At 64.4% G+C, this 27,656-nt stretch overlaps 2 protein-coding genes across 7 annotated transcripts; one reads left to right on the forward strand and one right to left on the reverse strand.

Moving 5' to 3' along the window:
* Positions 1 to 2,162: 2,162 nt before the first annotated feature.
* On the reverse strand, positions 2,163 to 18,192 carry SLC4A1 (solute carrier family 4 member 1 (Diego blood group)). Of its 5 annotated transcripts, none has more exons than XM_069786605.1 (22): positions 18,057 to 18,149; positions 14,347 to 14,438; positions 14,122 to 14,218; positions 13,097 to 13,166; positions 12,855 to 12,955; positions 11,542 to 11,615; positions 11,165 to 11,342; positions 10,953 to 11,088; positions 10,574 to 10,715; positions 9,814 to 9,889; positions 9,061 to 9,245; positions 8,262 to 8,472; positions 7,948 to 8,151; positions 7,575 to 7,723; positions 6,872 to 7,066; positions 5,947 to 6,114; positions 5,603 to 5,692; positions 5,321 to 5,487; positions 4,957 to 5,210; positions 4,691 to 4,860; positions 4,280 to 4,453; positions 2,163 to 3,792 (listed from the first exon to the last, which is right to left on the reverse strand). In XM_069786605.1, exons 2-22 carry the CDS (start codon positions 14,362 to 14,364, stop codon positions 3,712 to 3,714), a joined length of 2,940 nt encoding a protein of 979 aa, XP_069642706.1. In that variant the 5' UTR covers positions 14,365 to 14,438; positions 18,057 to 18,149; the 3' UTR covers positions 2,163 to 3,711. The 5 variants fall into 5 exon arrangements, with proteins under 5 accessions (XP_069642706.1, XP_069642707.1, XP_069642708.1 ...); XM_069786606.1 differs by lacking the exon at positions 18,057 to 18,149 and adding an exon at positions 16,075 to 16,194; XM_069786607.1 differs by lacking the exon at positions 14,347 to 14,438 and having other exon boundaries at positions 18,057 to 18,192.
* Positions 18,193 to 20,108: 1,916 nt separating this feature from the next.
* Positions 20,109 to 27,510, forward strand: RUNDC3A (RUN domain containing 3A). 2 transcript variants are annotated; one of them, XM_069786650.1, is made up of 11 exons: positions 20,142 to 20,293; positions 23,465 to 23,580; positions 23,767 to 23,900; positions 24,410 to 24,495; positions 24,633 to 24,722; positions 24,834 to 24,914; positions 25,061 to 25,226; positions 25,451 to 25,608; positions 25,972 to 26,109; positions 26,282 to 26,388; positions 26,646 to 27,510. In XM_069786650.1, the coding sequence occupies exons 1-11, from the start codon at positions 20,187 to 20,189 to the stop codon at positions 26,786 to 26,788; spliced, it is 1,326 nt and encodes a 441-aa protein (XP_069642751.1). In that variant the 5' UTR covers positions 20,142 to 20,186; the 3' UTR covers positions 26,789 to 27,510. The 2 variants fall into 2 exon arrangements, with proteins under 2 accessions (XP_069642750.1, XP_069642751.1); XM_069786649.1 differs by lacking the exon at positions 26,282 to 26,388 and having other exon boundaries at positions 20,109 to 20,293.
* The last annotated feature ends 146 nt before the right edge of the window (positions 27,511 to 27,656 follow it).

The following is a 27,656-nucleotide window of genomic DNA, read 5'->3' on the forward strand; positions in this document are numbered from 1 at the left end:
AAAAAGAAATATATATATATTTATTCTGCGTGGAAAGGGCCCGCGGCTGAGCTGTTTTCCCTGGTCTAAATTAGGTGAAATGTCACTGTTTTGCAAGAGGGAAAAATTGCAAAAGAAAAAAAGAAACCAACAAAATATTTAGAGGCAATCAGGCCAAACACATAAAAAAAATCAACATTTTTAATTTTTAACCAAAAAGCCATTTTGGCTGTGGCATGCAAACACGCTGCGGCCCTGATGGCAGCTCAGATCCCCCCGAGATGCGGTTGTGTGGCTTTTGCCACCGAGGAGGGACACCAGAGCCCTGGAAATCAGCCAGAAACCCTTGCAGCAGGTGGGCCAGAAACAGGGATTCCTCAAATACGCGCCCCAAATGCTCCCCCTCCTTGCTCTGTGCCCTCCCCAGGGCTTGCTTCTTACCAAGGGATTTTTTTAATTGCTGTTATTTGTGTAGATGAGTGGTTTTTTGCAAATAAAGGTGCACTAAGATGGAGCAACCGGAGCATTTGGCGAAGCGGGGGGATTGCATTTTCACTTGTTCAGTGCAGAAACAGTAACAGAAAGCTTTCTGCTGGGCGCCCCGGGGAGATCCAAGGCTGTGGTCCTGCCTGCATCGGCAGAGGTACAGGCAGCACAGCCAAGGGCAGCTCGGCCATCTGATGGCACGAAGCACCCCGTGATGCTGTGGGCACCCTGCACCCCACCTCTCCCCTTCCAGGGGTGATGCTACGACCTGACCCAGCTCTCCAGCTCTGTGCTCCCCCCCTCCTCGTTAGCAAACCTATTCACTAATATTTTCTTTTTCCCCTTGCAATTCACACCCTGCCACGAGCCACGGCTGCGGGTCCCCACCACAAATCACCCCCCCAACCACATTTTGCTGAGCTAAGTCAAGCTCAAATGAGAGCTTGACCTAAATCCCCCCCCTAAACCAGGCTGGATGCCACGGCAGTGACCTCACTGACATCTCCCAGAGAATAAAAAAGCTCTTCCCAGGTGGAAAGGAAGAAGGATGGGGTGCAGGCAGGCTGCACCAGCTACAGGCAGGTGCCTTCCTCCATCGCTGGCATGGCAGCACCGGCTTTCGGAGGCAGGGATCACAGCAGCGGGTCCGGCTGGCGGCAGCGGCACGCAGAGCCCTCCTGATGACACCCAGCATGGCTTGCCCACGTGAGACCAGCAGAAGGACAGGCAGCTGCCAGATCTGCAGGCCTTGGGCCGAAAAACACCGGCTGCGTACCTCTAGCTCCAGAAAACAAGGGCGGGCAGCTATACAGGGCTCAGAAAAAGCTGGTGACCACGATGGGATTTATCCCAGCCCCACGGAGAGCCTTTGGGGTCATGGTCAGGAGCAGTCGCAGATGCTGAGCCCAATGTCTGCCCCATAGAAAGGCATGGGGCAAATGGATACATCCCTTCCCACGGCCCTATTTACAGAGCTGGGCCATGGGCAGGTGTCCTCCATGGGGGCAGCAGCCCTGCTGATTGCTCTCGTTAATGAGATTACGGGTAATCAGGATCAATTTAGTGCCAGCATGGCCTGGAGTGGGGTGGAGTGATGGAGGTTGGGGTCTGTTCTGTAGCATGTTACTACAACGTCCTGGGGCAGACGGCTCAGTGTGTGTCCCCCGGAGCAGGGACGGCTGTGGCCGTGTGGCCGGCAGCAATAGGGCAGCACCCTGGGGTGCAGGGGGGGCGAGGGGGGGGGCTGAGCATCCCAGGATGGCTGCGGGGAGCATCCGAGGATGACTATGGGGAGCATCCTAGGATGACTATGGGGAGCATCCCGGGATAGCCGCTGGGAGCATCCCAGGATGACTATGGGGAGCATCCCGGGATGGCTGCAGTGAGCATCCCAGGATGACTATGGGGAGCATCCCAGGATGGCCGCTGGGAGCATCCAAGGATGATTATGGGGAGCGTCCCAGGATGGCCGCAGTGAGCATCCCGGGATGGCTGCAGTGAGCACCCCAGGATGCAGCGAGCATCCCGGGACACCATGGCAAGTATCTTGGTACAGCTACACTGAGTATCTTGGGGTGGCGGGGACAGACGCCTCCAAGGGATGCTGCCCCTCTTTTGGGGAGGGAGGAGGCAATTAAATAAGGTGACCCCCCCCCCCAGCAAATGCCCAACCAGAAAGAAAAACCCCACTTCCTCTCTGATTTTATTTATTTCTTTATTAAAGCCTTTATTAAAGAGGTGGGTGGGGAAGGGAAGGAAAAAAAAACCAAAGCTTGCAACATTGTTTATTTCGGGCACATAATTAATGAAACTAAACCAACCCAAACATGAGGCAGCACAGGCCTGGGCACGGCTGCCCCCCCTCCGCCATCCTCCATGCTGATTTTGGGGCCTCCCCTGCTCCCGTTTATGCAAAAAGGAGCAAATTCGCAGCCTGATTGGGTGTGCTGCACCCTGGCTGGATCCGGCCCTTGGGTCTGACCAGGACAGGATGAGCCCCGGCAGAAGCAGGAGGATGCTCGGCCAGTTTGGGAGCAATCCCGACGGAGACGGGGCAAGACTCGGTCAGCAAGCAAGGGAAAAATCAAGGAAAAAGTACACAGATTTAACTGAAATGCTAAAAAAATAAAGAATTATACTAACACTAATTCAAATTCATCAGTTAAATGATGCTGCCAGACTGGTCCGTAGAGTTTAGGCCCTGACCAGGATCCTTTAAAATAAGCCTTTCTAGAAAATTGTAAATTTTTATATAGTTTCTCTCTAGTATGTACACACACACGCACACGGCCCCCACCGTGGGCAGGAGCACAATCAGCCTTTAGAAATAAATTACAGACTCCCCCAATCGCTAGCATCAAATATACAGATCACTCCTTGCAGCTGCTTTTTTTTTCCCCCCTCATTTTTTTTCTTTTTTTAAGGCACTTTTCTGACCTTTTTTTGGATTTTTGTTTGGTTCTACGTGAATCCTACCTGCGGAAGCATCAGCATAATTTTGGGGGGGGGTGTTTCTACCATGATTATCTTCATTGCAAATATATAAATCCCCTCGCTAGACTATTTACATCCTGACCCTGGGAGATGCTGTGAGCGGCCATGAGCACAGCGGAGCCACCGGGATGCTCTCGCCAGAGCAAAACGATGGAGTAAAGGGGAAAAGGGCTCCGTGGGGTGAAGGGTCTGTCCCAGCTCGCATTCATTAGCACTGAAAGTTCATTTCGGGAAGAGGGGCTGGGCAGAGGGGACTCCCTGGAGGAGGCAGCAGGGCTGGGGGGAATGGGGGGGGACCCCATCCTGCTGCATCTCCATCCCTGCCATGTCACCCCATCCCTGCCTTCCTCCTGTCTCCGGGCTCGGGCGTCTTCCTCCAGCTCCTTCCCGTGCCCGGTCACAGCCCCAGGGTGGCCTTGGGGACAGGACAGTGACATGGGACATAGGCCATCCCACCCTGCCATGGGGTGGGGGGTGGCCCGTGGGACCCCCCCCAACCCAGGCAGCCTCTTCCCCAGCGGGTAACAAAGTGCGGGTGAGACCACACCATCCAAAATATTTTTAAAAAAGGGGAAAAAAGAGTAAAAAAAAAAAAAAAAAAAAAGTCTCCATTCACAGGGTGGGGACCGGGGCCGTGTCCCCAAGTTCTCTGTCACCCAGCAGCCCCGGGATGGCAGCAGTGGAGCTATAAGCAGGTGGGGGGAGACCAGGGGGGTGCTGGGCCATCCGGGGGGGGGGTGTGGCAGTGAGCCCTTAGCTGGGCATCTGCACCTCGTTGTACACGTCCGTGCCCGCCACCTCTTCGAAGGTCACCACGGCATCGTCCGCATCCAGCTGGAGGGACAGGAGAGGGTGTTAGGTGGGATGGGGACTGGGACGGGGACAGGGACAGGGACGGGGAGAGATAGGATGGGGACAGGGTGGGTGTGGGGAGGGGTCAGGAATGGGGACAGGATTGAGGACAGGGACAGTGACGGGGATGGAGACAGAGATAGGGGCTGGGGTGGCTATGGGAATAGGGGCAGGGATGAGGCTGGGGACAGCAATAGGGATGGGAACAAGGATGGAGACAGGGCTAGGGAAGGGGACACAGATGAGGATGAGGATGGGGATACAGATGGGGATGAGGATGGGGACAGGGATGGGGATGAGGATGGAGACACAGGCAGGGACAGGGATGAGGGTGGGGACAGTGATAGGGATGGGAACAAGGATGGAGACAGGGATAGGGATGGGGATGAGGATGAGGATGGGAACAGGGATGGGCACAGGGATGGGGACAGCACCACAACAGCTCCCAGCCCACGCCAGGGCTACGTACGCATTTGAGCTCGATGTCCTGGAAGATCCTGGGCAGCAGTAAGCGCCGCAGGGGCACGGTGAGGATGAGGACGAAGGGCAGCGCCAGCGAGGCCGGGGTGGACTTCACCACCCACAGCAGCCCGAGGACGATGATCTGGGTGAAGGTGAAGAGGTGCATCCGCCAAGTCTTCACCTGCAGGACAAGGAGCCCAGCGGGGTCAGGGTGGTGGGTCCAGCACCCTGCACCTTTCCCAGGGTGCTGAGTACTGGGCAGGACCAGTGGCCTGAAGAGCCCAGCGAAGGCCAACACCAAAGGAGGAGGCTCTTTGGGGGAGCCCCAAGCAACTGCAGGCAGCACCACGGGGTCCCACAGCCCAGGACACCCCCCAAGCCCACGGCCACCCGGCCGGGTGACACAGGGCTCACTCACCCGGGTGACGTAGGGCTCTCTGGGGTGGTACTTGGGTGGCATCAGCAAGAGCAGGATGCGGTCAAAGAGCTGGATGCCAAAGAGGGAGGTGACGCCCATGTAGAGGAAGATGCCGAAGAGCACGGCCAGTGGGATGTACTTTAGGATGGGCTCCATGAGGATGGAGATGCCTGCGGTGGAGAGGGAGAGGTCAGGGAGAGCTGTTGGGGGCACGCAGCCCTCGCTGCCCGGGCTGGGGTGTGGGGGGGGGCACGTCCCCAGCTCACCGATGAGTAAGGCCACAAAGAAGCCGCTCACGCGTTGTTCCTTGACCTCCAGGATCTGGGACTTCTCGCCAGGAGCGGAGGTCTTGCTCATGACGGTGAGGGCGTTGGCGTGGGTGATGGTGCGGACGGTGGTGGCGCTGAGCCAGGGCATGCCGAAGAGGGCGGCCACCCCCCCCATGGCCACGATCAGCAGCAGGTCCAGGTGGAAGCCGGAGCCTTTCACCAGTTTCCTCTCGGGCTTGCTGACAATGAGGCTGCCGGGGACAGAGAGGGAAGAGTCAATGGTGGGAAGTCCCTTTCCATCCCTGTCCTGCCAGGCACCCCGCAGTCCTCCCTTCCCTCCCTGTATCCCTCCGGTCCTCACGTGGTGATCTGTGTCTCGAGGAAGATGAGGATGAAGACCAGGAGGGCGGGCACCACGGAGGCGAACATCATCCAGATGGGGAAGCTGTTGTCCTTCCCCATGGGGTTGATAAACCAGCCCCGGGCGGACGAGTTGGTGACCTCCAGCCCTTTGGGGACATTCAGTTTCTGGATGGGAGCAGAGATGGGGGAGTGAGGGGACAGGAATGGGGCACCCAGCTCCCCGTCCCCTTGTTAGGGACACCCGTCTCCCCGCAGCCCTGTTCTCCTGCTGCTCCCTGACCTGCGTGTACGTGTCCTGGATGAAGAAGTCGACCAGCGCCATAATGAAGATGGAAATGGGCACCCCAAAGTCCCCGATCAAGCGCCGGACCTGGGGGGACACCGTGATCCTGTTAAACCCGCCTGTGTCCCCACTCAGCCGAGGGGATCCCCGCCTGCCGCGTCCCCGCTGGCAGCGAGCTCTAGCAAAGACCTCTGCAGGAGCATGCAATGAGTTTGCACGGTCTCAGCCAGCCCCTTTCAGGAAACCGCACCCGCCGAGCCCCGATTTTGCCCCCAGTGCTTTCCCTGGGTCCAGTGGGGGGGACACGATGGGGACACCACAGTGCTCCTCCCCGTCCTCACCCTGCCAGGCAGGAAAGTGCTATTCTTGAACTTGCGGAGGAAGAAAGCCAGGAAGAAGGTGCCAGCCATGAGGACGAGGGACAGCAGCGCCGTGTTGGGCTCTGGCACCTTGGGGTTAACTACGTCCGTCGTGTTGTAAAACCGCTGTAGCGGGTGATTCTTGAAGATCTGTGGAGGAAAAGGGAGAGGGTCAGGGAGGATGGGATCCCTGCTAGCGGGTGGGGATGGGGGATCCCCCTGAACTCCTCCTGCCATGCTGGGAGCCCCGTGGGTGTGTGGGTGCATGCCAGGACAACCGGTGAGGCTGGGAGCTTGGCACACGGTGAGCAGGGAGTTATTTTTAGGCTTGGTTTTTCTCCACGCTCCTTTGGAAATGGGGCCGGAGCAGGGGCTGGGTGGCACGGTGGGGACAGACGAGCACGGCCCTGCTGCGGACCATGCATCACCCAGGATGCTTGGGGCTGTGCCGAGCCTGTAGAGGGGGGCACCTCGGTGTGATGAGGGGCCAGGGTGGGATGGGGCATGTGTCCTGCCTGTCACCTCTCCAGCACCAGAGGTGTCCCTGTGGGCACTCAGTGCACAGGGTGACACTGTCCCATTGCTACCAGCCAGCTGGGAAGGGTCTGAGCTAGGGGATGGGGGAAGAAATCAGGGCTCTCTGGGCAGTTCCTGGGCAAGGACCGTGTTTGCTGCAGCCCAGGTGGGACATCTGCCTGGGCTTCACCTCCCTGCCCCAAAACTCCCCCTGCAGAGAGAAGCACGAGCTGGGAAACACCTGGGAAGAGGGAGAAATCGCTGAGACATGGGCTCCATCCCTCACCTGCATCCCTCACCCAGCTCCCCCCGTTTCTATGGAAACCCGGGTGACGACTACAATCTGCAGCCCCCCACCTCTTTCCCACCGCGGGACCCCCGCGCCCCTCACCGTGACGAGCTTGTAGAAGGTCTCGTAGATGAAGATGAGGGAGATGAGGAAGGAGAAGATCTCCTGGGTGTAGCGGGACAGGTAGCGCACCAGGAAGCTGCCCTCGCAGGCCACCACCACCAGCACCAGCAGGATCAGCCAGAAGCCGATCCAGACCCGGCCCACGATGTACTCCATGCCATAGCTATTGCAGAACTGGGAAACCAGGGGGCACAGCTCTGTCAGCCCCCCAGAGCTCCCGACATGGGCACCCAGGGGGGCTGGACCCCAGGGTCCCACGGTGGCCCTGTGTCTCCTGCCCAGGGGCTGAGGGGTGCCAGGATGGGGATAGTGGTACCCCGGTGCGGCAGGACTCCTGTGGGATCACCCGCCTGGCAGCACCCCCAATGGCAGCACCCGCCTGGCATCACGCACGTGGTGTCACCCCTGTGGTGTCAGCTATTTGGCATCACCCACATGGCATCATGCACCTCGCATCACCCCTGTGCCATGCTCTGGATGGCTCTACCTGTGTGATAGCACCCATGTGCCATCACCCATGCAGCATCACCCATGCAGCATCACCCATGTGCCATCACCCGCATGGCATCCCCTCACGGCAGCACCCTGTGCTTCTGCCAGGGCTGGTGGGGACACCACGAGCCCCCTGTGGGGACCACTGGTGGGTGGGTGGGGGGCACCCAGAGGTGCAGGGGGCACCCACCGAGTAGAAGGCTTCCTCGAAGACGAGGAGGGGCCCTGAGAAGCCGACGACAAGCAGGGGCTGGGCACTGAGGATGCTGAAGAGGACGCACTGCACACAGGTGGAGAGGAGCAGCTCCGACACCCCCATCATGCCGTTGGTCTTCTCACCTGGAGGGGGGCAGAGCCGGTGGGTGCCAGGGTGGGGGACAGCGCTGTGTCCCCCCATCCCACACTCATCAGCACAGGGATTAGGGGGTCCAATACCCCCACCCCGCAGGGGAATCCCCAGGGGATGGTGCTGCAGGCGGTGGCACCCCCGGTCCCCCAACCCCGTGCCCAACTGGGGGACGTCCCCATCCCCTGGCGCGTCCCCAGCCTGTCCCCCCCATTACTCAGCAAGCCTCCAAAGGTGATAGCAGGTGACAGCGCCGCAAAGTAGATGAAGATGATGGCGGCCAGACACTGGGGGCTCAAGGCATCCTTGATGTCGCTGAGATATTTGGGGTACCGGCGGCGGATGTCCCGCACCAGCCCCCCAAAAGGTCTCCCCGTCCTGCGCAGGGGGTCGTCGTCCTCCAGCGCCGGTTCTTCCAGCTCTGGGGACACAAGCAGGCAGCCATGGGGGGACCCCACCTGCAAGGGAGGGGGGTCCCGCCAACCACGGGGACGGGGGATCCCAGGGGGGCTGGGGTGGTCCCCGCCATACTCAGGTCTTTTAGGAAGTCCTTGGCCGGCGCCTTCTCGGGGGGCTGGTAGCGGCGGCGGAGCAGCTCGTGCTGCAGTGGCACCAGGCTGCGGAGGAGCTGCTCGTTAATGGTGTCGGTGGGCGGCAGGACGATGCTGGCCTCCAGGAAATCGTCCACCCCCTTCAGCAGCTCCTGGCGACTCTCGGCCAGGTAGGCATCCCGGCGAAAGACCTGCAGGGTGGCCCGGGGACGGGTGCTCAGCCATCTCCGGCACCCTTGGGTGCTGCTGGGCACCCACCCGGCCCCTGAGCATCCCCAGGGGGATGGGGCATCATGGGGACACGATCGCATGTGGACATGGGGGCATGAGGATGAGCAGGGGCGTGGGCACACAGGGGCTTGGGGACAGGGGGATAAGGGAGGATATGGGGGACTTAGGACCACAGGAGCATGAGGACATGGTTGCTTGGACACATGGGGACAAGGGGACATTTGACCTCGGGGACATGGGAGCATGGGGCCATAGGGACACAGATGTGTGGGAACAGGGATGCATATGGACATAGGGACAGGGGTGCATGTGGAGATGGGGACAGGGGTGCATGAGGACATGGAGACCCAGAAGGATGAGGACACAGGTGCGTGGGGACAAGGGGACATAGTGGCATGGGGACACAGGGACACAGGCACAGAGAGGGACAGGGCACAGTGGGACGAGCCCTGTTAGAGGGTGCAGCCCCAGGGCTGGGGACTTTGGGGTGCTCAGGGGGGCTGGCACCCTGGACGGCAGTGCTGGTGGCAATGGCGGGTGAGCCGTACCCTCTCGGACATCATGGTGGCGATGGTGCGGCCGATCTCGTGGTAGCTGATGTGGGGGCTGTCGGGGCCCAGGACCACGAAGAGGAAGCGGACGGGTAGGGACACGTTGAGGACAGTGTCCAGCGTCACTGCGTTCTTCAGGCGCATGAAGGCCAGCGTCGGCTGCTCCAGGAAGGCTGCGCAGCCTGGGGGGAGGATGGGATGGGATGGGGGTCATGGGGGGGGCCGGGCACAGGGACACGGGGCACAGGGACATGGGGACACAGGAGCACGGAGACATGGGGACATCAAAACATGGGGACATTGGGATATGGACACAAGGTGACGCAGAGGCATGGGGACATGGGGGGAAAAAGGGAATAGGATAGGGACACAAAGACATGAGGACACTGAGGCACGGGGACACACAGACACTGGGACACAGGGATAGGTGGGCATGGGAGCACAGGGACATCGGGGTGTGGGGACATAGAGACATGAGAACATGGGGGCACAGGGGAGTGGGGAAATGGGACATGAGGACAAGGGACATGGAGACATGGGGCCCAGAGAGCAGCACTGAGCAGCAGCAGGCAGCGGCGAAGGCTGAAGACGGGGAGGGTCAAAAAAGGCACAAGAAATGCAGCGAGTGAGCGAGCAGGCAGCGACGGGCAGACGCCAAAGCTCCCCCTGCACAGCCCGGCCCCACACCCACTGTCCTGACCCTGCACCCACCACCCTGACCCTGCACCCACCTCCCCGCTGACCACTCACCCACGAGGACCAGCGTGGCCTCGGCATCCTTGGGGACCTTCTCAGGGAGCTGGGGTATAGTGGCCCTGCTCGGGCTCTGTTGCAGGCAGACAAATAGCAGGAATCAGCCAGCCATCCTTGGTGGCTGTCCCCTGCATCTCCCCCTCCATCCCCTGCATGTCCCCCCGCCATCCCCTGCGTGTCCCCTCTGCCCCCGAAAGCCCGGCTCCCTCGCTACCACCTCTGCACCATCCCACGGCAACACCTCCCCTGCGTGCACATGTACGTGCATGCGTGTGCACCCGTGTGCGTGCATGCCCCTGCGAGTGTGAAGGTATGCGCGTGCATGCGCGTGCATATGCCTGCACAAGTGTGCACATGCATGTGTGCGCACATGTGTGTGAGGGCGAGAGAAAGCGGTGTGCGTGGGAGTTTGGGGAGGTGTTTGTGCCCGTGCACTCGTGCATGCTCATGCCTGTGTGAGTGCGTGTGGATAGGTGTGCAAGTGTGCACAAGCGTGTGTCAGTGAGTGGGTGTACTCCCCAGGAGATGCGCAGCACAAGGGTCCCTGCGAGAACCTGCACGCCGCTTGGCGTGCAACTGCCCGGTGTGTGCATGCACGTGTGCGAAGGTGTGTGTGTTCACGTACACCTCGTATGCATCTCCCAGCAGCCCTCCCCACACCCTGGCCACACCTGGCACCCCCGACTCTGCACCCCAATGCCCCCCTGCACCTGCCCGGCCCCCCATCACCCCCCACCCCAGCCCTGTCCCTGCTCACCTGCTCAGCCCCAGCCAGCCTGCGCATCTCCAGGGGCTGCTGCTCCCGCAGCAGCGGCTGCTCCGTCTCTGCCTGGCCCGTGCCCGAGCGCTGCAGCTGCGCCGGTGATGGGGTCCCAAATTGCTTGGCCTCACTGGGGTGTCTAGAGCAGCAGCGAGGGCGGCGTCAGATGGGCCAGCGCTGCTTGACCCCCCCCAAAACCCCATAAGACAGCCCCAGCTCTGGGGGTATTGCAGGGACCCCCAAACTGGGCTGGGAGGCAAAGCCAAACCACGGAGGAGCTTTTCCACCCCGTGCCAGGCTCCAGCGGGACTCGCTGGGGCCAGATCCAGCCTGGACACTGGGGGTCCCCCCCTGGGGCCATCACCCCCAGCCGTACTTGTGCTCCAGCAGCAGCGTCCTCAGGATGTCATCCCGGTCCTGCGGCTTGATCTGCCCCTCGTAGATCATCTGGTCAATGAGGGTGTGGGCGATGGCCGGCAGCGAGGTGGCCGCCACGTTGAAGAGCACGGCACCTACGGGGATAGCACCGTCACCGGCCGGCTGGCGCGGGGTCCCTGCCACCATCCCGGCCCCAGCCGGTGTCCCCACCTTTGGGCAAAGCCCGTCGGATATCCAGGAGGCTGCGGTAGGTCAGGAAGGAGAGATGGGGCTGACCCCAGTGCCCGGCTTCCTTGAAGTCTTCCTCCAGTTTGAGCCAGTGGCTGGCCTCCATCCAGTACAGCTCCTTTCTGTTGTCCATGACCAGCTCGTGCAGCTCCACGTAGCCCTGCAGCCGAAGCCGGGGGTCAGGGTCCCCCCTGGCTGCACCAGGGACCCCCAGGAGACCCAGAGCTGCAGCTCCCGTGTCAGCATCTCCCCGTGCCCTGGTGTCCCCAGGGCTTGGTGTGAGGTTGGTCCCCAGATGGCCACAGTCCGCCCACCCCCGGGAATGGGGAAGGAATGGGGGTCCCCAGGGCAGCACCCACCTCATGGGTCTCTCGCTGGAACACAGGCCTCGTGCTCCCCCCCGCCTCCAGGTCCACATCGGTCACCGACGGAGCTGCGAGCGGAGCCACCAATGCATTAGCTGGTCCCTGCCCTGGCCCGGACCCCCCTGGGGTCTGTTGGAGGCGTCTCCCCCTCATCACTCCCATCCCAGACCCGGCTGGGGTTGCCTGGATGTGTCTCCTGCTCCATCACCCCCACCCCAGACCCAGCTGGGACTCGCTGGACGTGTCCCCCCCTCCATTGCCCCATCCCAGACCCAGCTGGGGTTTGCTGGATGTGTCCCCACCCCTATAACCCCCATCCTTCAACCAGTTAGGGCTTGCTGGATGTGTCCCTCCATCACCCCCCACCCTGCCGGTGCCCACCTCCAGCCCCTCAGATTCCTGCAGCCCAGCTCCTGGGGCAAGGTGACAGTCTGGGGACATCACCGGCACTGGGATGCGGGCAGGATTTGTGGCCATGCTCTGTCCCACCACCCTGCCACCGGCACAACCCTGACCCCAGCACTGAGCGCTGCCCCTTGGACTGGGATGGGGACAGCACATCCCCAGCCAGCCAGACCCCAGGAGCTCGAGGTGTCCCCGTCCCCCACCTACCTACAACCCCCCTGTGCTCCCCACAGCCTCGCAAGGCTCCAGCCCTATAAAGCGGGGGCCAAGCCCCACGCCCCACAGCCACCCTGTGTGCACCGTAAATCCCGGAGCACTTTGCCTTTGCTGACAGTAAACACCAGCACGGGTCCTGCTCGCCCGTGGCCGCCCCGGTGCCGGGGACAGGCTCACCCCGTCCCCTTCTCCCCCAACTGGGGACCACCGCAGTCCCCTCGCTGACCCCCAGCCAGGTCACCCGGCGGGGTGATGCCATAAGAGCCGCATCCCGCTCTGCTGGCTGAAGGATGCTGTGCCCACGCGAGCAGGGATGGGGCGCGTGTGTCCCCCCCCTCCCCAGTGTCCCCGACAGCGTTGGCCGTGGCACGTGGGCACGAGCCTGTCCTCGTCGCGGCCCGCTGCCACCGCCGCCAAGCCGCCCGGCGCCAGCCGGCGTTCAGCCCCAAGTGGTTCTTGTCCTCACCCCAAACAAAGACTTTATTTATCCTCAATCAGCGGGCGATTACGGACAAGCGGCAGCGGTCACCCCGCGGCGTGCCCTGACGCCCGGGTGACGGTCACCCCCCGAAGGGTGGGGACAGGGGTGGCAAAGCCGGAGCGGGTGGCGCGACGGAGGGCTGGGTTGGGGATGGGGGGGATGCCGGGGCTGGGCTTCGTCCCCCGGTGCCCCCATGGTCACTCACGCTGCCCTCCGCCACGGCGGCTCGCCTGTCCCGGGGGGGCCCCGGCCGCGCGCCTCCTCCCATCCACGTCATAGCATCCCCGGCGGCTGGGCAAATACCGGCTGCAAAACACACACCGCCAGGACGGAGGGGAGGGGGGGTGTCAGCGCCGGGCACCCATGGGTGCCGGCAGCCTCCCCTTGCCAATGCCAGCCGGGCAGGAGGGGCAGCGTCCGGCCCCTTGCCCGATTTGGGGGACTCACCGCAGGGGCGTCAGCTCCTCGGCTCTGGCCCTCCACGCGTGCAAGGGGGACCCGGTGCCGGCGCTGGCCCCTGCGCAGAACAGGCGGCAGCGTTACCCCCCCCGACATGCGTCACCCCAAACGGGGACCCGAGGGGCTGGAGGCCGGGAGCCGGCACAGCCCAAGCAACCCCTCGGGGTGGCAGCTCCAAATCAACCGAGCTTTGGGCAAGGGGATGCTCTGGGGCATGCAGAACCCCCCAAACTCCCCTCTCCTCCCTCCCCGGGGACTCTCAGTCATGGCCTCGAGGACCCTGGGTGTCCCCAAGCTCGGCCCTGTCTCGGGCACACATAGCCCTTGCGCTGGAGGTGGCACCTCACCGGCTCCAGGGCTTTGGCAAAGGGTGTCGCTGCCTTTGGGAGATGCGATCCCGAGGGGTGCGTGTCCCTGCCTGACCTCCCCGGGGCTCCGAGTGAGCCCTGCTGCCTATGCAACGCTGGCACCCGTGCAACACATCTGTGCAACGCTGGCACCCATGCAACGCTGGTGCCCATGCAACGCTGGCACTCATGCAACGCGTCTGCGCAGCGCTGGTGCCCATGCAACACATCTGTGCCATGCTGGCACCCATGTAATATGGTGCTGATGCAACACGGGTGCCCATGCAACGCTGGCACCCATACAACGCTGGCGCCCATGCAACGCTGGTGCCCATGCAACGTTGGCGCCCATGCAACGCTGGCGCCCATGCAACATGCCTGTGCCATGCTGGTACCCATGCATAGCTGGCACCCCTGAAACTCTGGCACCCATGCAACATGCAACCTTAAACCACCGGTGTGCCCCTGCAACGCTGGCACCCAGCCGGTGCCGGTTCCCGTGCAACGCCAGTGCCATCGCCCACGCAACGCCATCACCCACGCAACGCCGTCACCTCTGCAACGCTGGCACCCGTACGCCACTGGTGCCCGTGCAATGCCATTCCCCATGCAACGATGGTGCCCACGCATGCCCAGCGTCCCCCAGCACCCAAGGGAGCCACTCACTGCTCATCTCCCCCAGCGATAGGCGGGAGTCCTTTATGCCGGGGTCCTCGTAGCCCTCGGGGTCCAGGGTCCTCCTCATCCTCTCCTCGTAGGCCTCCTGCGGGGACAGAGAGAAGGGGGTTCAGTGGGGACCAGCACCCCCAGCGCCTCGCCGGGGCCGTGCCGGGGGTGGGAGCCAGCCGGGGCGCAGCGGTAGAGCCAGGGCTTGGGGCCGGGTCTCCCTACCTGACCGGGCCCCTCCATGGCTCCGGGCTCGACCCCCACCACCGCCTCGCTGCGTCCCGGCAATCAGCCCGGCAGCACCATAACCCGGCCCTCTATGGCATCAGGGTGAGCGCAGGGGAAAGGGAGAGAAAATCTGTTAGGAGAGGCCGGGGCAGTGCTCGGTGCCCCCCCGGGATGTGGGATTTGTCCCCTGGGATGGGGCTGAAGCCGGACGCCGGGGCCGTTCCCGCAGCCCCCGCCTGCGTAACCCGCTCCCCAAGGGTCAGGAGGTCCCGGGGCCGGGGGTCCCCCGGGGAAGCGGTGCCCTGCCCTGCCGCTGTCTGGGATGGGAACCGACGTCAGGCGATGGCAGAGCCCCAGCAGCTTCCCACCAGGGACGTGGCATCCCGCCCTGGCCCACCCGTGCCCACCCGTGCCGGTTGGTCCTGCCGTGTCCTGCGCCTGGGGGTCAGGTCCCCTGTGGACCCGCGTACATGGGCTGGGTCCCACACGTCCCCTCACGTGTGGGTGCGGTCCCATATAGACCCATGAACAGGGGCTGGGGTCCCATATAGACCCATGCACATAGGTGGGGTCCCATATAGACCCATGCACAGGGGCTGGGGTCCCATATAGACCCACACACAGGTCCCATATAGACCCATGCACAGGGGCTGGGGTCCCGTATAGACCCATGCACATAGGTGGGGTCCCATATAGACCCATGCACAGGGGCTGGGGTCCCATATAGACCCACACACAGGTCCCATATAGACCCATGCACAGGGGCTGGGGTCCCGTATAGACCCATGCACATAGGTGGGGTCCCATATAGACCCATGCACAGGGGCTGGGGTCCCATATAGACCCACACACAGGTCCCATATAGACCCATGCACAGGGGCTGGGGTCCCGTATAGACCCATGCACATAGGTGGGGTCCCATATAGACCCATGCACATAGGTGGGGTCCCATATAGACCCACACACAGGGCCTGGGGTCCCACACTGCAGTGCCCAGGACCCTCAGCAACCCCCCCCCCCGCAGCCCCTGGCAGACCACTGGGGTGAGAAAGGGGAAACTGAGGCACAGCTGGGCTCACCACAACATCCCAAAGCAGGATGGCACAAGCACCCCAGGGCGTGCAGCGGGGGGTGGGAGGGGGCCCTGCTGCCCCCCCCCACCTCCGCTCAGCACCCAAAACCCCTGCAGCCCCCTGAGCGGCAGGTGGGTGCCTGGAGGTGGGAAGGTGCAACCTGTGCCTGCACCCCCCCCTTTCTGCACCCCACTGTGACACCCCCCCACCCACCCAGGGCTGCCCCCCCCGTCCCCCCCCCCGCAGCTGCCCCGGGGCTGTGGCGGGGGACAACCGCCAGGGGGCGCCCTGCCTCCGCACTCCGCCCCCCCGGGCATCCACCCCCCCCGGGGCACCCCCAGAGGGATCCACGGGTTCGAGTCCCCCCATGACCCCCACACCTGCCCCCCCCAGCCCAGACCCTCCTTGGGGGGGGGTCCTGCCCCGAAGTCCTCAGCCCCCCTCTGCCCCAGCACACACACACACACACCCCCGGGGGGATCCCCCCTAGACTGGGGGGACGAGAACCCCGGCTGCCCCCCCCCCGGCCCCAGCCCAGGGACCCCCCACAAACACGGGGGGGGGCTCATGGTGAGGAGGTGGGGGAGTTGCTGCGAGGTCAGGGGGTCTTTGGGGGGGGACACCAGCTCCCCCCCCCCTCCTCAGATCTCACCAGGGTGATGCAGGAGCTCGCTCCCGGCCGGCAGCCGGGGTGGGGGCACGGAGACCCCCGCTGGGGGGCTACGGGACACCCCCCGGTGGGGTTCGGGAACCTCGGCGGGGCCACGGGAACCGCGGTCGGCTCCGGACCCGGCCTCCTCCTTCCTGCCCCGCCTGGCCCCGCAGCGCCAGCGGCCCCCGGTCCCGTCCCCCCCCCAGGCCGGCCTGGCCCGGGCACCCCCCCCCGCCCCCGAACCCCAACACCCCCCCCCCCAAGCCCCGCCGGCGGCTCTTGCATCAGCCCGGTGTGCGGGGCTGCGTCCCGCTGATAACGCCCGGGCGGTGTCGGCCCCCGCCCCGCTCCCCCCCCCCGCCCGTTGTCCGTCCCCCCCCCAGGGTCCAGGAGGTGCCCCGAGGCCGGGGTGAGGGGCTGGGGGGGGACCCGCTGGGCACCGGTCACCCTGCGCCCAGGTGACCCGGACCTGGCGAATCCATCCCTGTGCCACCTCGCACCTTATAGAGCCCATACGTTCCACACCGTGTGTGCCGTATAGAGCCCATCTCGTGTGCGCAGTGTAGAGCCCATACCTCCCATATCATGTGCACAGTATGGAGTCCATACCTCCTACACCATACACCTCGTGCGCAGTGTAGAGCCCATACCTCCCATATCATGTGCATGGCATGGAGTCCATACCTCCTACACCATACACCTCATGTGCACGGTGTAGAGCCCGTTTCTCCTGCACCACATAGCCAATGTGCTCAGTATAGAGCCCATACCTCCCATATCATGTGCATGGTATGGAGTCCATACCTCCTACACCATACACCTCATGTGCACAGTGTAGAGCCCGTCTCTCCTGCACCACATAGCCAATGTGCTCAGTATAGAGCCCATACCTCCCACGCCACATGGCTAGCATGACTCAGGACTGGACTCCTGCCTCCTACAGCATATATACAGCACAGCTCCATATAGACCCCAGACGTCCCAAAGCACGTATCGCATACACTCAGCACGGAGCCCATACCTCTCACACCATCCACGCAGTGTGGCTTGGTGCAGGACCTCCCTCCCACAGCAGGTGCTCAGTATGGAGCCCATACATCGCACACCATCCATGCAGCGTGGCTGGGATCCCTCCTGCAGCAGGTACCCAACGTGGCTCAGTATGGAGCCTATACATTCCATGCCATCTGTGCAGTGTGGCTCAGCTCCCTCCTGCAGCAGGTACCCAACATGGCTCAGTATGGAGCCCATACATCGCACGCCATCCATGCAGCGTGGCTGGGATCCCTCCTGCAGCAGGTACCCAACGTGGCTCAGTATGGAGCCTATACATTCCATGCCATCTGTGCAGTGTGGCTCAGCTCCCTCCTGCAGCAGGTACCCAACATGGCTCAGTATGGAGCCCATACATCGCACGCCATCCATGCAGCGTGGCTGGGATCCCTCCTGCAGCAGGTACCCAACGTGGCTCAGTATGGAGCCTATACATTCCATGCCATCTGTGCAGTGTGGCTCAGCTCCCTCCTGCAGCAGGTACCCAACATGGCTCAGTATGGAGCCCATACATCACACGCCATCCATGCAGCGTGGCTGGGATCCCTCCTGCAGCAGGTACCCAACGTGGCTCAGTATGGAGCCTATACATTCCATGCCATCTGTGCAGTGTGGCTCAGCTCCCTCCTGCAGCAGGTACCCAACATGGCTCAGTATGGAGCCCATACATCCCACGCCATCCGTGCAGCGTGGCTGGGATCCCTCCTGCAGCAGGTACCCAACGTGGCTCGGTATGGAGCCCATACATCCCATGTGGATGGGCACACCCCGCTGACATCCCTACAGACGCCACCCCACTCCGGGGGCACCCCGGGGTGCTCGCCCCAGCCCCGCCTGGCCCCACCGTCCCCCCGCCCACCCCGTCCCCCCGCTCCCAGCACCCAGGGACCCCCCGAGACGCTCCCACCACCCACGACCCCACACCTTACCCCCGGGGTGGCTCCGCGACGCCCCTGCCCTCGCCGCCAGCCCCTGCCCGCGCTCTGCCTGCAGCTGCCCGCAGGGAAAGAGTCGTGCGCCCAAATGCCCTGAGTCACGCTCACCTCCCTAATCTTCCCCCCCTTTTCGGGCTCACCCGGCCCCCCCCCGGGGCCCCCCGTAAACAAGGTTATCGGGGCGCAACATCTTGCGGCGTCGAGGCTGCGCCCTGCCTGCCTGCTGCCTGCCTGCCCGCGCCCCACGGCCCTCCCCAGCCGCTCGTCCTGCCCCGACTCGGCCGTGTCGTGTTCCCGGTGCCCCCCGCTATCTTATGTATGAGGCTCCGGGTTTCCCTGCGGGGAATCCCCGGGAACCCTCTGGCTGCCCCCCTCTTTCACGTAGGGTTGGGGTTTTCTCGTTTTTTTTAAAAAAAAAAAAAAAGGGGGGGGGTTCCTGGGGAGGTTTCCCCAGGGGAGGAGGCGTGAGGTGCCCGTGGGTTCCTGCAGGGACGGGGGACGTGGCCAGGCTTCCGTCTGTCCCGTGGGATTGCCGTCCCTGGGGTGCCCTGCGGAGAGGTGGTGGGAGGGGCATGGATGCTTCGGTGCAGGGCAAGGAGGGTGCGTGCGTGTGTGTGTGTACACGTGAGTGCACGTGTGTGTGCATCGTGCATGCGCGTGCATGCTCAAGTGTGCACGCACGTATTTGCATGCAGGCGTGCACATGCACGCGTGTGCACGTACGTGCGCGTGTCTCTCCATTTGCAACCTTCCTAAAGGGCTCTCGGCCCCCAGCCCCAAATCCTAGGGTGCAAGGAAAGGGACGAGGGTGAGGTGGGTGAGCTTTGCCCGTGCACACCCACACACGTGCACACACACACACACCCCCCCACACCAGCCACCCAAGTGCTCGGGGACACCCGCAGGGACATCCCGGCTGCTGGGGCATCGCTCGTGCCCCAGTCGTGGGGTCAGGACGGTGCTGCCCCCCCCCGTGACAGCCCCATTTGGGGGGACGGTCCAGGCTGGGGGCCATGGGCTGCTGGCCTGTCCCACAATTTGGGGACCCGGTGGCACCTGCTGCGGGGCCGCGGGGCCAGGATTTGCGATAGCCGCGGGCTGGGTGCTCTGATAACGGCCCCCGGTGTTATCTGGGTGCTGCCAAGGGCTCCCCTCCCTGCAGCAACCCCGTGGATTTTGGGGGTCCCTCCCCCCCAGGGGTGCCCTGTTGCCCCCCGACTGGGTGCTATGGGCTGGGTCCCCTTTGCAGGGGCAGAGGAGGGTGTGGGGCACCCCGGGGGGGGCACAGAGAGGTGGGATGTGTCCCCCCAGGTCGTGGTTGGGGGGTGCCTCTCTGCTCAGGGTGACTCTGATTTATCTGGGTGCTGGGGAGGGGGGGGGGATATGGGTGCCTGTGGTATTGACCTCCCCCTCGATTACCCTGTCACATCAATGGGGAAACTGAGGCACAGTACACAAGCAGGGTGCTGGGAGCATTGTGGGGCTCCCTCCCTAGCACAGCCCCCCCCGGGGGGCTCACACCTCACCCCCCCCCCACTTGGGGGGGTCCCACACACCCCACAGACCCCGCGGGGAGGGGAGATGCTCAGCATCCCCCCCAAAGCAGGAACCCACGGCAGGGAGGGGGGCAGCCGAGCTCAGCCCTGGGGCGGGGGGGCAAAAGGCCCCCCCAGTTCCCCTGGGGACTGCCTAGGGTCCAGCCAGAGCCTGTCGTGTCCCCCCCCTCGCCATATCTCTGCCCACGGGGTCCCCACCAGTGGCACATCATGGTGATGGACTGGGCCCTGTAGGGAGGAAGCTCCCCCCCCAGCTTCATCCCACCCCCCTTTATTCCCCCATCCTCTCCCTTCCCAGGAGGGAAAAGATTTTTTTTTTTGGGGGGGGGGGGCTGGAGGCGGGGAGAACACCAGGCCCCGCATCCCTCTTTGGGGGGGGGACGCACGGCCCGTTGGCGTTGGTGGCGGTGGGGGGAGTTTTGCTGGTAAAGCAAAGCCTGCGCGGTGCGGGGGACCGTGGCGTGGGGGGGGGGGAGGGTGGGTGGGAAGCGGGGGTCACCCCACGGGAGAAGGGGCATCGCCCGTGGCTGGGCATCCCCCCCCCCCGCCCCGGTTCAGGCGGCTCTGGATGGAAACGAGCTGCCTGCAGGCTGCCATGGCTCTGGGGCTCTCCTCCAAGAAAGCCTCCTCCAGAAACATCGCCGTGGAGAGGAAAAACCTCATCACCGTCTGCAGGTGGGGGCTGGCCTGGTCTTGGGGGGGGGCAAGTGAAAATAGAGGGGGGGGGAGCGTGGGGAGGGGGCGGGAGGGGGGAGAGAGAGAGAGAGATTGAGAGAGAGGACCACTGCTGCTGGGGATGGAGGAGATGGAGGATGGAGGGGGGGTGAGGGAGGAGGGGGGGTCATATCGACCCCCCCCCCCGGTGATTTCACCCTGGGGGGGATATTTTGGTGGTGGTGCAGTCGCTTTTTTGGGGGGGGGGGAGGAAATTGAGATTTGGAGGAGGATGGGGGATGCAGGGAAGGAGGGGGGGGATGCAAGGATGCGGGCGGTGGGGTGGGGGCGGTGGGGTTTGGGGGGGGGTCCTGGGGGGGTGATGGGGGGGGCTGGGGACACAACGACAACATGGAGGCTGCCGGTGCCGGTGATGCCGGGGGCAGGAGGGCCGGGTGTGTGTGTGGGGGTGGGTGCAGGGGGGGTGGAGGGTGCTGGGGGGGGCTGGGGGTAGCGGGGGTCGGGGGGGGCTGGGGCTGGAGACCCCCTCCCCCCGCCCGTGGGCAGGGGGCCGAGGAAGTGACGTCAGGGCCCCCACTCAGGGCAGTGAGGATGGAGGGATGAAGGCAGCAGGGATGGAGGATGAGGGTTGTCATGGCGACGCCCGGCTGGACCGGGGGGGGGGCAGGGATGGGGTGGTGGGGCTGGTGGTCCTTCCTGTCCCCAGGGCCCAAGTGTGGGCATGGGGTGATGTCCCCCCCCCATCCCCGACCCCCAGTTAGGGGTTGCTTGTGCTGGGCTGTGATGGAGCCTGGCCTGGGGGGCATGTGGGGGGCACCGAGGTTTGGGGTCACTGTGCCAGGGACCCCTAGGTCCTGCTGTTGGGGCCTGGGGGACCCCCAGGGCTCCTCACCATGACATGGGACACCTCCAGACCCCGCTGTCATGACATGGGGACCCCCAAGGTTCCTCGCCATGGCACAGGGCACCTCCAGACCCCGCTGTCATGACATGGGGACCCCCTGGATCTCCTTGCTGTGGCACAGGGCACCTCCAGACCCCGCTGTCATGACATGGGGACCCCCAGGGCTCCTCGCCATGGCACAGGACACCTCCAGACCCCACTGTCATGACACGGGGACCCCCTGGATCTCCTTGCTGTGGCACAGGGCACCTCCAGACCCCGCTGTCATGACATGGGGACCCCCAGGGCTCCTCGCCATGGCACAGGACACCTCCAGACCCCACTGTCATGACATGGGGACCCCCTGGATCTCCTTGCTGTGGCACAGGGCACCTCCAGACCCTGCTGTCATGACATGGGGACCCCCAGGGCTCCTCGCCATGGCACGGGACACCTCCAGACCCCACTGTCATGACATGGGGACCCCCTGGATCTCCTTGCTGTGGCACAGGGCACCTCCAGACCCTGCTGTCATGACATGGGGACCCCCAGGGCTCCTCGCCATGGCACAAGACACCTCCAGACCCCACTGTCATGACATGGGGACCCCCTGGATCTCCTTGCTGTGGCACAGGGCACCTCCAGACCCCGCTGTCATGACATGGGGACCCCCAGGGCTCCTCGCCATGGCACAGGACACCTCCAGACCCCACCGTCATGACATGGGGACCCCCTGGATCTCCTCGCCATGGCACGGGACACCTCCAGACCCCACTGTCATGACATGGGGACCCCCTGGATCTCCTTGTTGTGGCACAGGGCACCTCCAGACCCTGCTGTCATGACATGGGGACCCCCAGGGCTCCTCGCCATGGCACAGGACACCTCCAGACCCCACTGTCATGACATGGGGACCCCCTGGATCTCCTTGCTGTGGCACAGGGCACCTCCAGACCCCACTGTCATGACATGGGGACCCCCAGGGCTCCTCGCCATGGCACAGGACACCTCCAGACCCCACTGTCATGACATGGGGACCCCCTGGATCTCCTTGCTGTGGCACAGGGCACCTCCAGACCCTGCTGTCATGACATGGGGACCCCCAGGGCTCCTTGCCATGGCACAAGACACCTCCAGACCCCACTGTCATGACATGGGGACCCCCTGGATCTCCTTGCTGTGGCACAGGGCACCTCCAGACCCTGCTGTCATGACATGGGGACCCCCAGGGCTCCTCGCCATGGCACGGGACACCTCCAGACCCCACTGTCATGACATGGGGACCCCCTGGATCTCCTTGCTGTGGCACAGGGCACCTCCAGACCCTGCTGTCATGACATGGGGACCCCCAGGGCTCCTCGCCATGGCACAGGACACCTCCAGACCCCACTGTCATGACATGGGGACCCCCTGGATCTCCTTGCTGTGGCACAAGACACCTCCAGACCCCACTGTCATGACATGGGGACCCCCTGGATCTCCTTGTTGTGGCACAGGGCACCTCCAGACCCTGCTGTCATGACATGGGGACCCCCAGGGCTCCTCGCCATGGCACGGGACACCTCCAGACCCCACTGTCATGACATGGGGACCCCCTGGATCTCCTTGCTGTGGCACAGGGCACCTCCAGACCCTGCTGTCATGACATGGGGACCCCCAGGGCTCCTCGCCATGGCACAAGATGTCTCCAGACCCCGCTGTCATGACACCAGGATGCCTCCAGACCTCACTGCCGTGCCATGAGGCACCTCCAGACCCCACTGCCGTGATCTGGTACCCTCCACCTGCCGTCATGGGGATCCCCGGTCTCACCCTCCCCACGTGTGGCTGTGACCCACAGACAGGGCGATCCCCCCCCCCATGGAAACACCTGCCCGGTCCCCCACTGTCCAGCCAGGCTCAGCGGTTTTCACGTCTTCGGCATCTCTCTCCACCGAGCACGAGCGGCTGGGCGGAAGGGGAAGCCATCACCGCCCGCGCACGGCCGGGGAGGAAGGGGGCCTTTGTTTGCCCTTCCTGGCCACTCGCACGGCGGGGGAGCAGCGGCCGCCCTGGAGGGCTCCCTGGGGACGTGGGGACATGGGGGTCAGTGAGCCACAGCCCGAGGCTCAGCCCGCCGCCCTCTTCCCGCTGCCGGGCTCGAAAGCCGACGTCTGCAAAAACAATTTGCGCCGTTGCTAAAACCTAACGTGTGCTGGATGCAGGGTGCTGGGTGCAGGGTACTGGATGCTGGGTGTAGGGTACTGGGTGTCTGTCCCCTCCCACCGGTGATCCCGTCCCCCCACCAGGTTCTCAGTGAAGACCCTGCTGGAGAAATACACGGCGGAGCCCATCGACGACTCCTCCGAGGAGTTCGTTAACTTTGCCGCCATCCTCGAGCAGATCCTCAGCCACCGCTTTAAAGGTAACGGTGGCCCGGGCAGCCCCTGGTGTGTCCCTGTCCCCATCCCTGCGCTGCATGGTGGATGGGGATGCAGGCATGCACATGCTGGCACCAGAGAGCAAGTCCGGGCTCTGGCTTGGGGCTTTCCGGGCGGACGGCGTTTGCCAGCACAGCAGCCCCTGACCGCAGCCCCCTCGGTCCCCGCAGGCCCCATCAGTTGGTTCAGCTCGGATGGGCAGCGTGGGTTTTGGGATTACATCCGCCTGGCCTGCAGCAAGGTCCCCAACAACTGCGTCAGCAGCATCGAGAACATGGAGAACATCAGTACCTCCAGGGCCAAGGTCAGGAAAGTGCCAGCCCCAGCCCTGTCCCTGTCTCTATCCCTGTCCCCATCTCCATTCCTATTCCTGCCCCTATTTCCATTCACACCCTGTCCCTGCCACATGGACCCATCCCTGTCCCCATCCCCATCCCATCCCCATCCTCATCCTATCTCTATCCTCATCCTATCTCTACCCCATCCTCACCCCATCCCCATCCCATCCCATCCCCTCCCCATCCCTGTTCCCATCCTCTCTCTGCCCCCATCCCCTCCGCCCTGCCCTCCTGCCGCCCCATCTCACCCCATAGGACCCCACAGGGTCACGGGGGAGAAACAGGAGCTGTGGGTCCCCACGGGGGGGACAATGGGGCTGAAAGCAGCTCCCAGGTGGGGACCACCCACCTGCTGGTGCCCAGAGCCCCGGGGGCAGGCGGGAGTGTGGTGGGGGGGCACCCGAGGGTGGCACCTGATGAGCAGCCGATGGTGGCACCCGTTCTCAGGGCTGCCCCACGGGGCAGTGCCTTGCAGGGCCGGGCTTGGATCCGCGTGGCGCTGATGGAGAAGCGCATGTCCGAGTACATCTCCACGGCCCTGCAGGACACGCGGACCACCAGGTGAGTGGCCCATGGCATGGCCGGCCGTGGCCACGCGCATGCCTGCGCCGCCCTGGGAGCGGTAACGGTGTGTGGGCACTGCGGTGTGTTTTGGGGTGCCAGTGGGTGCCCACGCAGCCACGTTTTTTTCCCCGCAGGAGGTTTTACGATGATGGGGCCATCATGCTGCGGGATGAATCCATGGTGCTCACGGGGATGCTCATCGGGCTCAGCGCCATCGACTTCAGGTAAGGGCGGGCGGCGCGGTGGGACACGGGCGCCCTGCCCCGACTGCGTCCCCCCCGCCAGCCCCCTGGGGCTGCCCTGATCCTCTTGCTCCTTCTCCTGCCACCGCTCAGCTTCTGCCTGAAGGGCGAGGTGATGGACGGTAAAACGCCCGTGGTCATCGACTACACGCCCTACCTGAAGTTCACGCAGAGGTAAGAGCCGGCATGCCCTCCCTGGGGTGGGGAACCCACCGCCTCTCCCCTAGTACCCCAGTGGGGCTCAGCTGGGCTCCCCCCTGCCCCTGCATGCCAGCCCCCCCACCACAGTGCCATCCCTGCTGAGCCCCCATACCCCCCAGCTACGACTACCTGAGCGAGGAGGAGGAGCGGGGCAGCGTGGAGAGCAGCACGAGTGAGGACAGCTCCCCCGAACACCCCTACCTGCCCCTGGTCACCGACGAGGACAGCTGGTACAACAAGTGGCGCAAGATGGAGCAGAAATTTCGCATCGTTTATGCCCAAAAGGTACCAGGAGCTGGGATGGGGCCATCCGGGTATCAACCCCTGCTGGGATGTTCCAGCCTGGAGCATCTCCCCCACTGCATCCCCGCTGCTGCAGCCCGGTGGTACCCGCAGCCCTTCATCCTACTGCTGCGGTGACCCAGTCCTCTCCTTGTCACCCTGGGTGGCCCCGAGGATGTAGTGGGGGGGGGGGGGGGTCCGGTGGGTCTGACAGTGGCCTCATGCAGGGATACCTGGAGGAGCTGGTGCGGCTGCGGGAGTCGCAGCTGAAGGACCTGGAGGCGCAGAACAAGCGGCTGAAGCTGCGCCTGGAGGAGGTGGTGGTGCAGAACCAGCTGGAGAAGAGGGAGCTGGAGGGCATCATCCTGGAGCTGCAAGAGCAGCTGTGAGTGGGGAGATGCCGCTGCTGCTGGGCCTGGCGGGGTGCGGTGGGTGGGGGTCCCTGGTGCCTGGGTGCCCCATGGGCTCTGGGTGGGTGATGGGTCCTCAGTGCCCCACCGACCCTGAGGGGCAGGGTGAGTGGTGGTCCCCGGCACCCCATACGCCCTGTGGGGTGTGATGGGTGGTGGGTTCCCAGTGCCTTGGGTGCCCCATATGCCCTGTGGGACGTGGAGGGTCCCCAGTGTCCCGTATGTCCTGTGGGACGTGGTGGGTCCCCCATGCCCCATACGTCCCGTGGGCCGCGTCGGCCGGCAGGTCGCCGGCACTCGCGGCTGTGCCGGGTGCTGAGCACCCGCCTTTGCCACAGGACGGGACTGATCCCCTGCGAGAACCCGCAGCTGGCCCAGCTCTCCAAGGAGATGGTGACACCCCTGGTGAACCAGTGGCCCTCGCTGGGGACCCTCAACGGCAACGAGAGTGGCTCAGACAGCAAGCTCTACAGGAGGTAACCCCCCCAGTGGGGGCAGAGCCGCCCTGACCTGCACCCAGCACCCTATCCCGCCCCGAGGGGGGTCTGCCCCGGGCAGGGGATGGGGAGAAGGGCTGGCCCTGGCTGGCAGGTCTGTCCTGGCCCCGGGGGCAGCGGCGTGGGGGGGCTCAGCGCCGTCCCTCCGCAGGCACAGCTTCATGAGCACCGACCAGCTCTCGGCCGAGAACAGCCTCAGCTCCGACTCCCAGCGCCTGGGCGAGGGCAAGCGCGAAGGCGAGCCCTGGGGCCCCTTGGGTAAGACCCCCCCCACTGTAGGGTGCCCCACAAGGCTCAGCATGTCCCCCAACACGCACCCATGCATCTGGACTCCCCCTTCCCCCCTCCAGCAGCCCCCTCCTCATGCCGGGGAAACTGTCCCAACAGTGCAAGGACACCCAGGTCCCTCCCGGAGAGGTGGTCCCCATCCCCATCCCCCCCCCCCCCCCCGCGGCAGGGCTGGGGTGCGAGGCTGCAGCCCCCCGCGACGTCGGCGTCCCGCTCTGTGCCCGCAGGGAAGGACCCCACGCCCTCCATGCTGGGGCTCTGCGGCTCCCTGGCCTCCCTGCCCAGCTGCAAGTCCCTGGCCAGTCTCAAATCCAACGAGTGCCTGGTGAGCGACAGCACCGAAGCCAGCCCGACCCGCAGCCCCAGCTGAGACCCCCGGCCCCCTCGCCGTCCCACGGCCCAGCTGCCCGGTCCAGCATCATGGCAGAGGACTGACCTCGTCCCCCCCCCAGTTCACCACCCCGGGACCGACGAGGGACTCACCGAACCCACCAGGGAAGCTGGAGATGGGCATCCCCCTCCCCATCTTGACACCCCACTTCGGCTGCGCCTCGGACCCCCAGCCTGGTCCCTGGCTGGAGACATGGACCCGTTGGGATGGGGGATGCCAGACTGGGACCCATGCGAGCTGGGGATGGGGGGGGCGGGGGGGAACGAACTGTGCCATGGAGGGACACTGGGAATGACCGCTGCTGGGGAGCAAGGGAGGGGGGGTCAGGGCCAAAACCCCTCGGGGACAAAGGTCCCAGCACAGCCCCAGTGTCCATCCTGCTTGGCCCAGGGGCACCACTCTTCCCTTGGGCGCCCACCCGGGCTTTGCCTGCCCTCTAGTGCCCAGCCTCCCCCCAGCCCCCCCCCCCAACTTCGCACCCAGGCGCTGCAGGGGGGCTGGCCTGTCCCTCGCTTTGGGGACCAGCTGTCCCTCCTTGCAGAGGCATCCCTGCGACAGGGATAGCCACCTCGCCACCCCCCCCCCCCGCCCCCATTCCCACCCTCCCCCGGGGTTTCGGGTTGTTTTGGGTGATTTTGGTTTTTAATTCAGCCCCATCTGCCTTGTTGGAGCAAAAGGAATCAATAAACGCAGCAAGCTGAGCTGGCCTCCATGAGCTCCCCTCCAGCTGGGAGAGGGAAAGGGGGGGAAAAAGAGCCCTTGTGCACCCAGCCATGAGACTTTGGCGCAGGCAGGGATGCTGGGGGGGGGTCTACCGAGCCTCCTCCAGCCCCCCACCCCAGGCCAC

This window comes from Haliaeetus albicilla, chromosome 7 (genome assembly GCF_947461875.1).
Source record: "Haliaeetus albicilla chromosome 7, bHalAlb1.1, whole genome shotgun sequence".
In the NCBI taxonomy this organism is placed as follows: Eukaryota; Metazoa; Chordata; class Aves; order Accipitriformes; family Accipitridae; genus Haliaeetus; species Haliaeetus albicilla.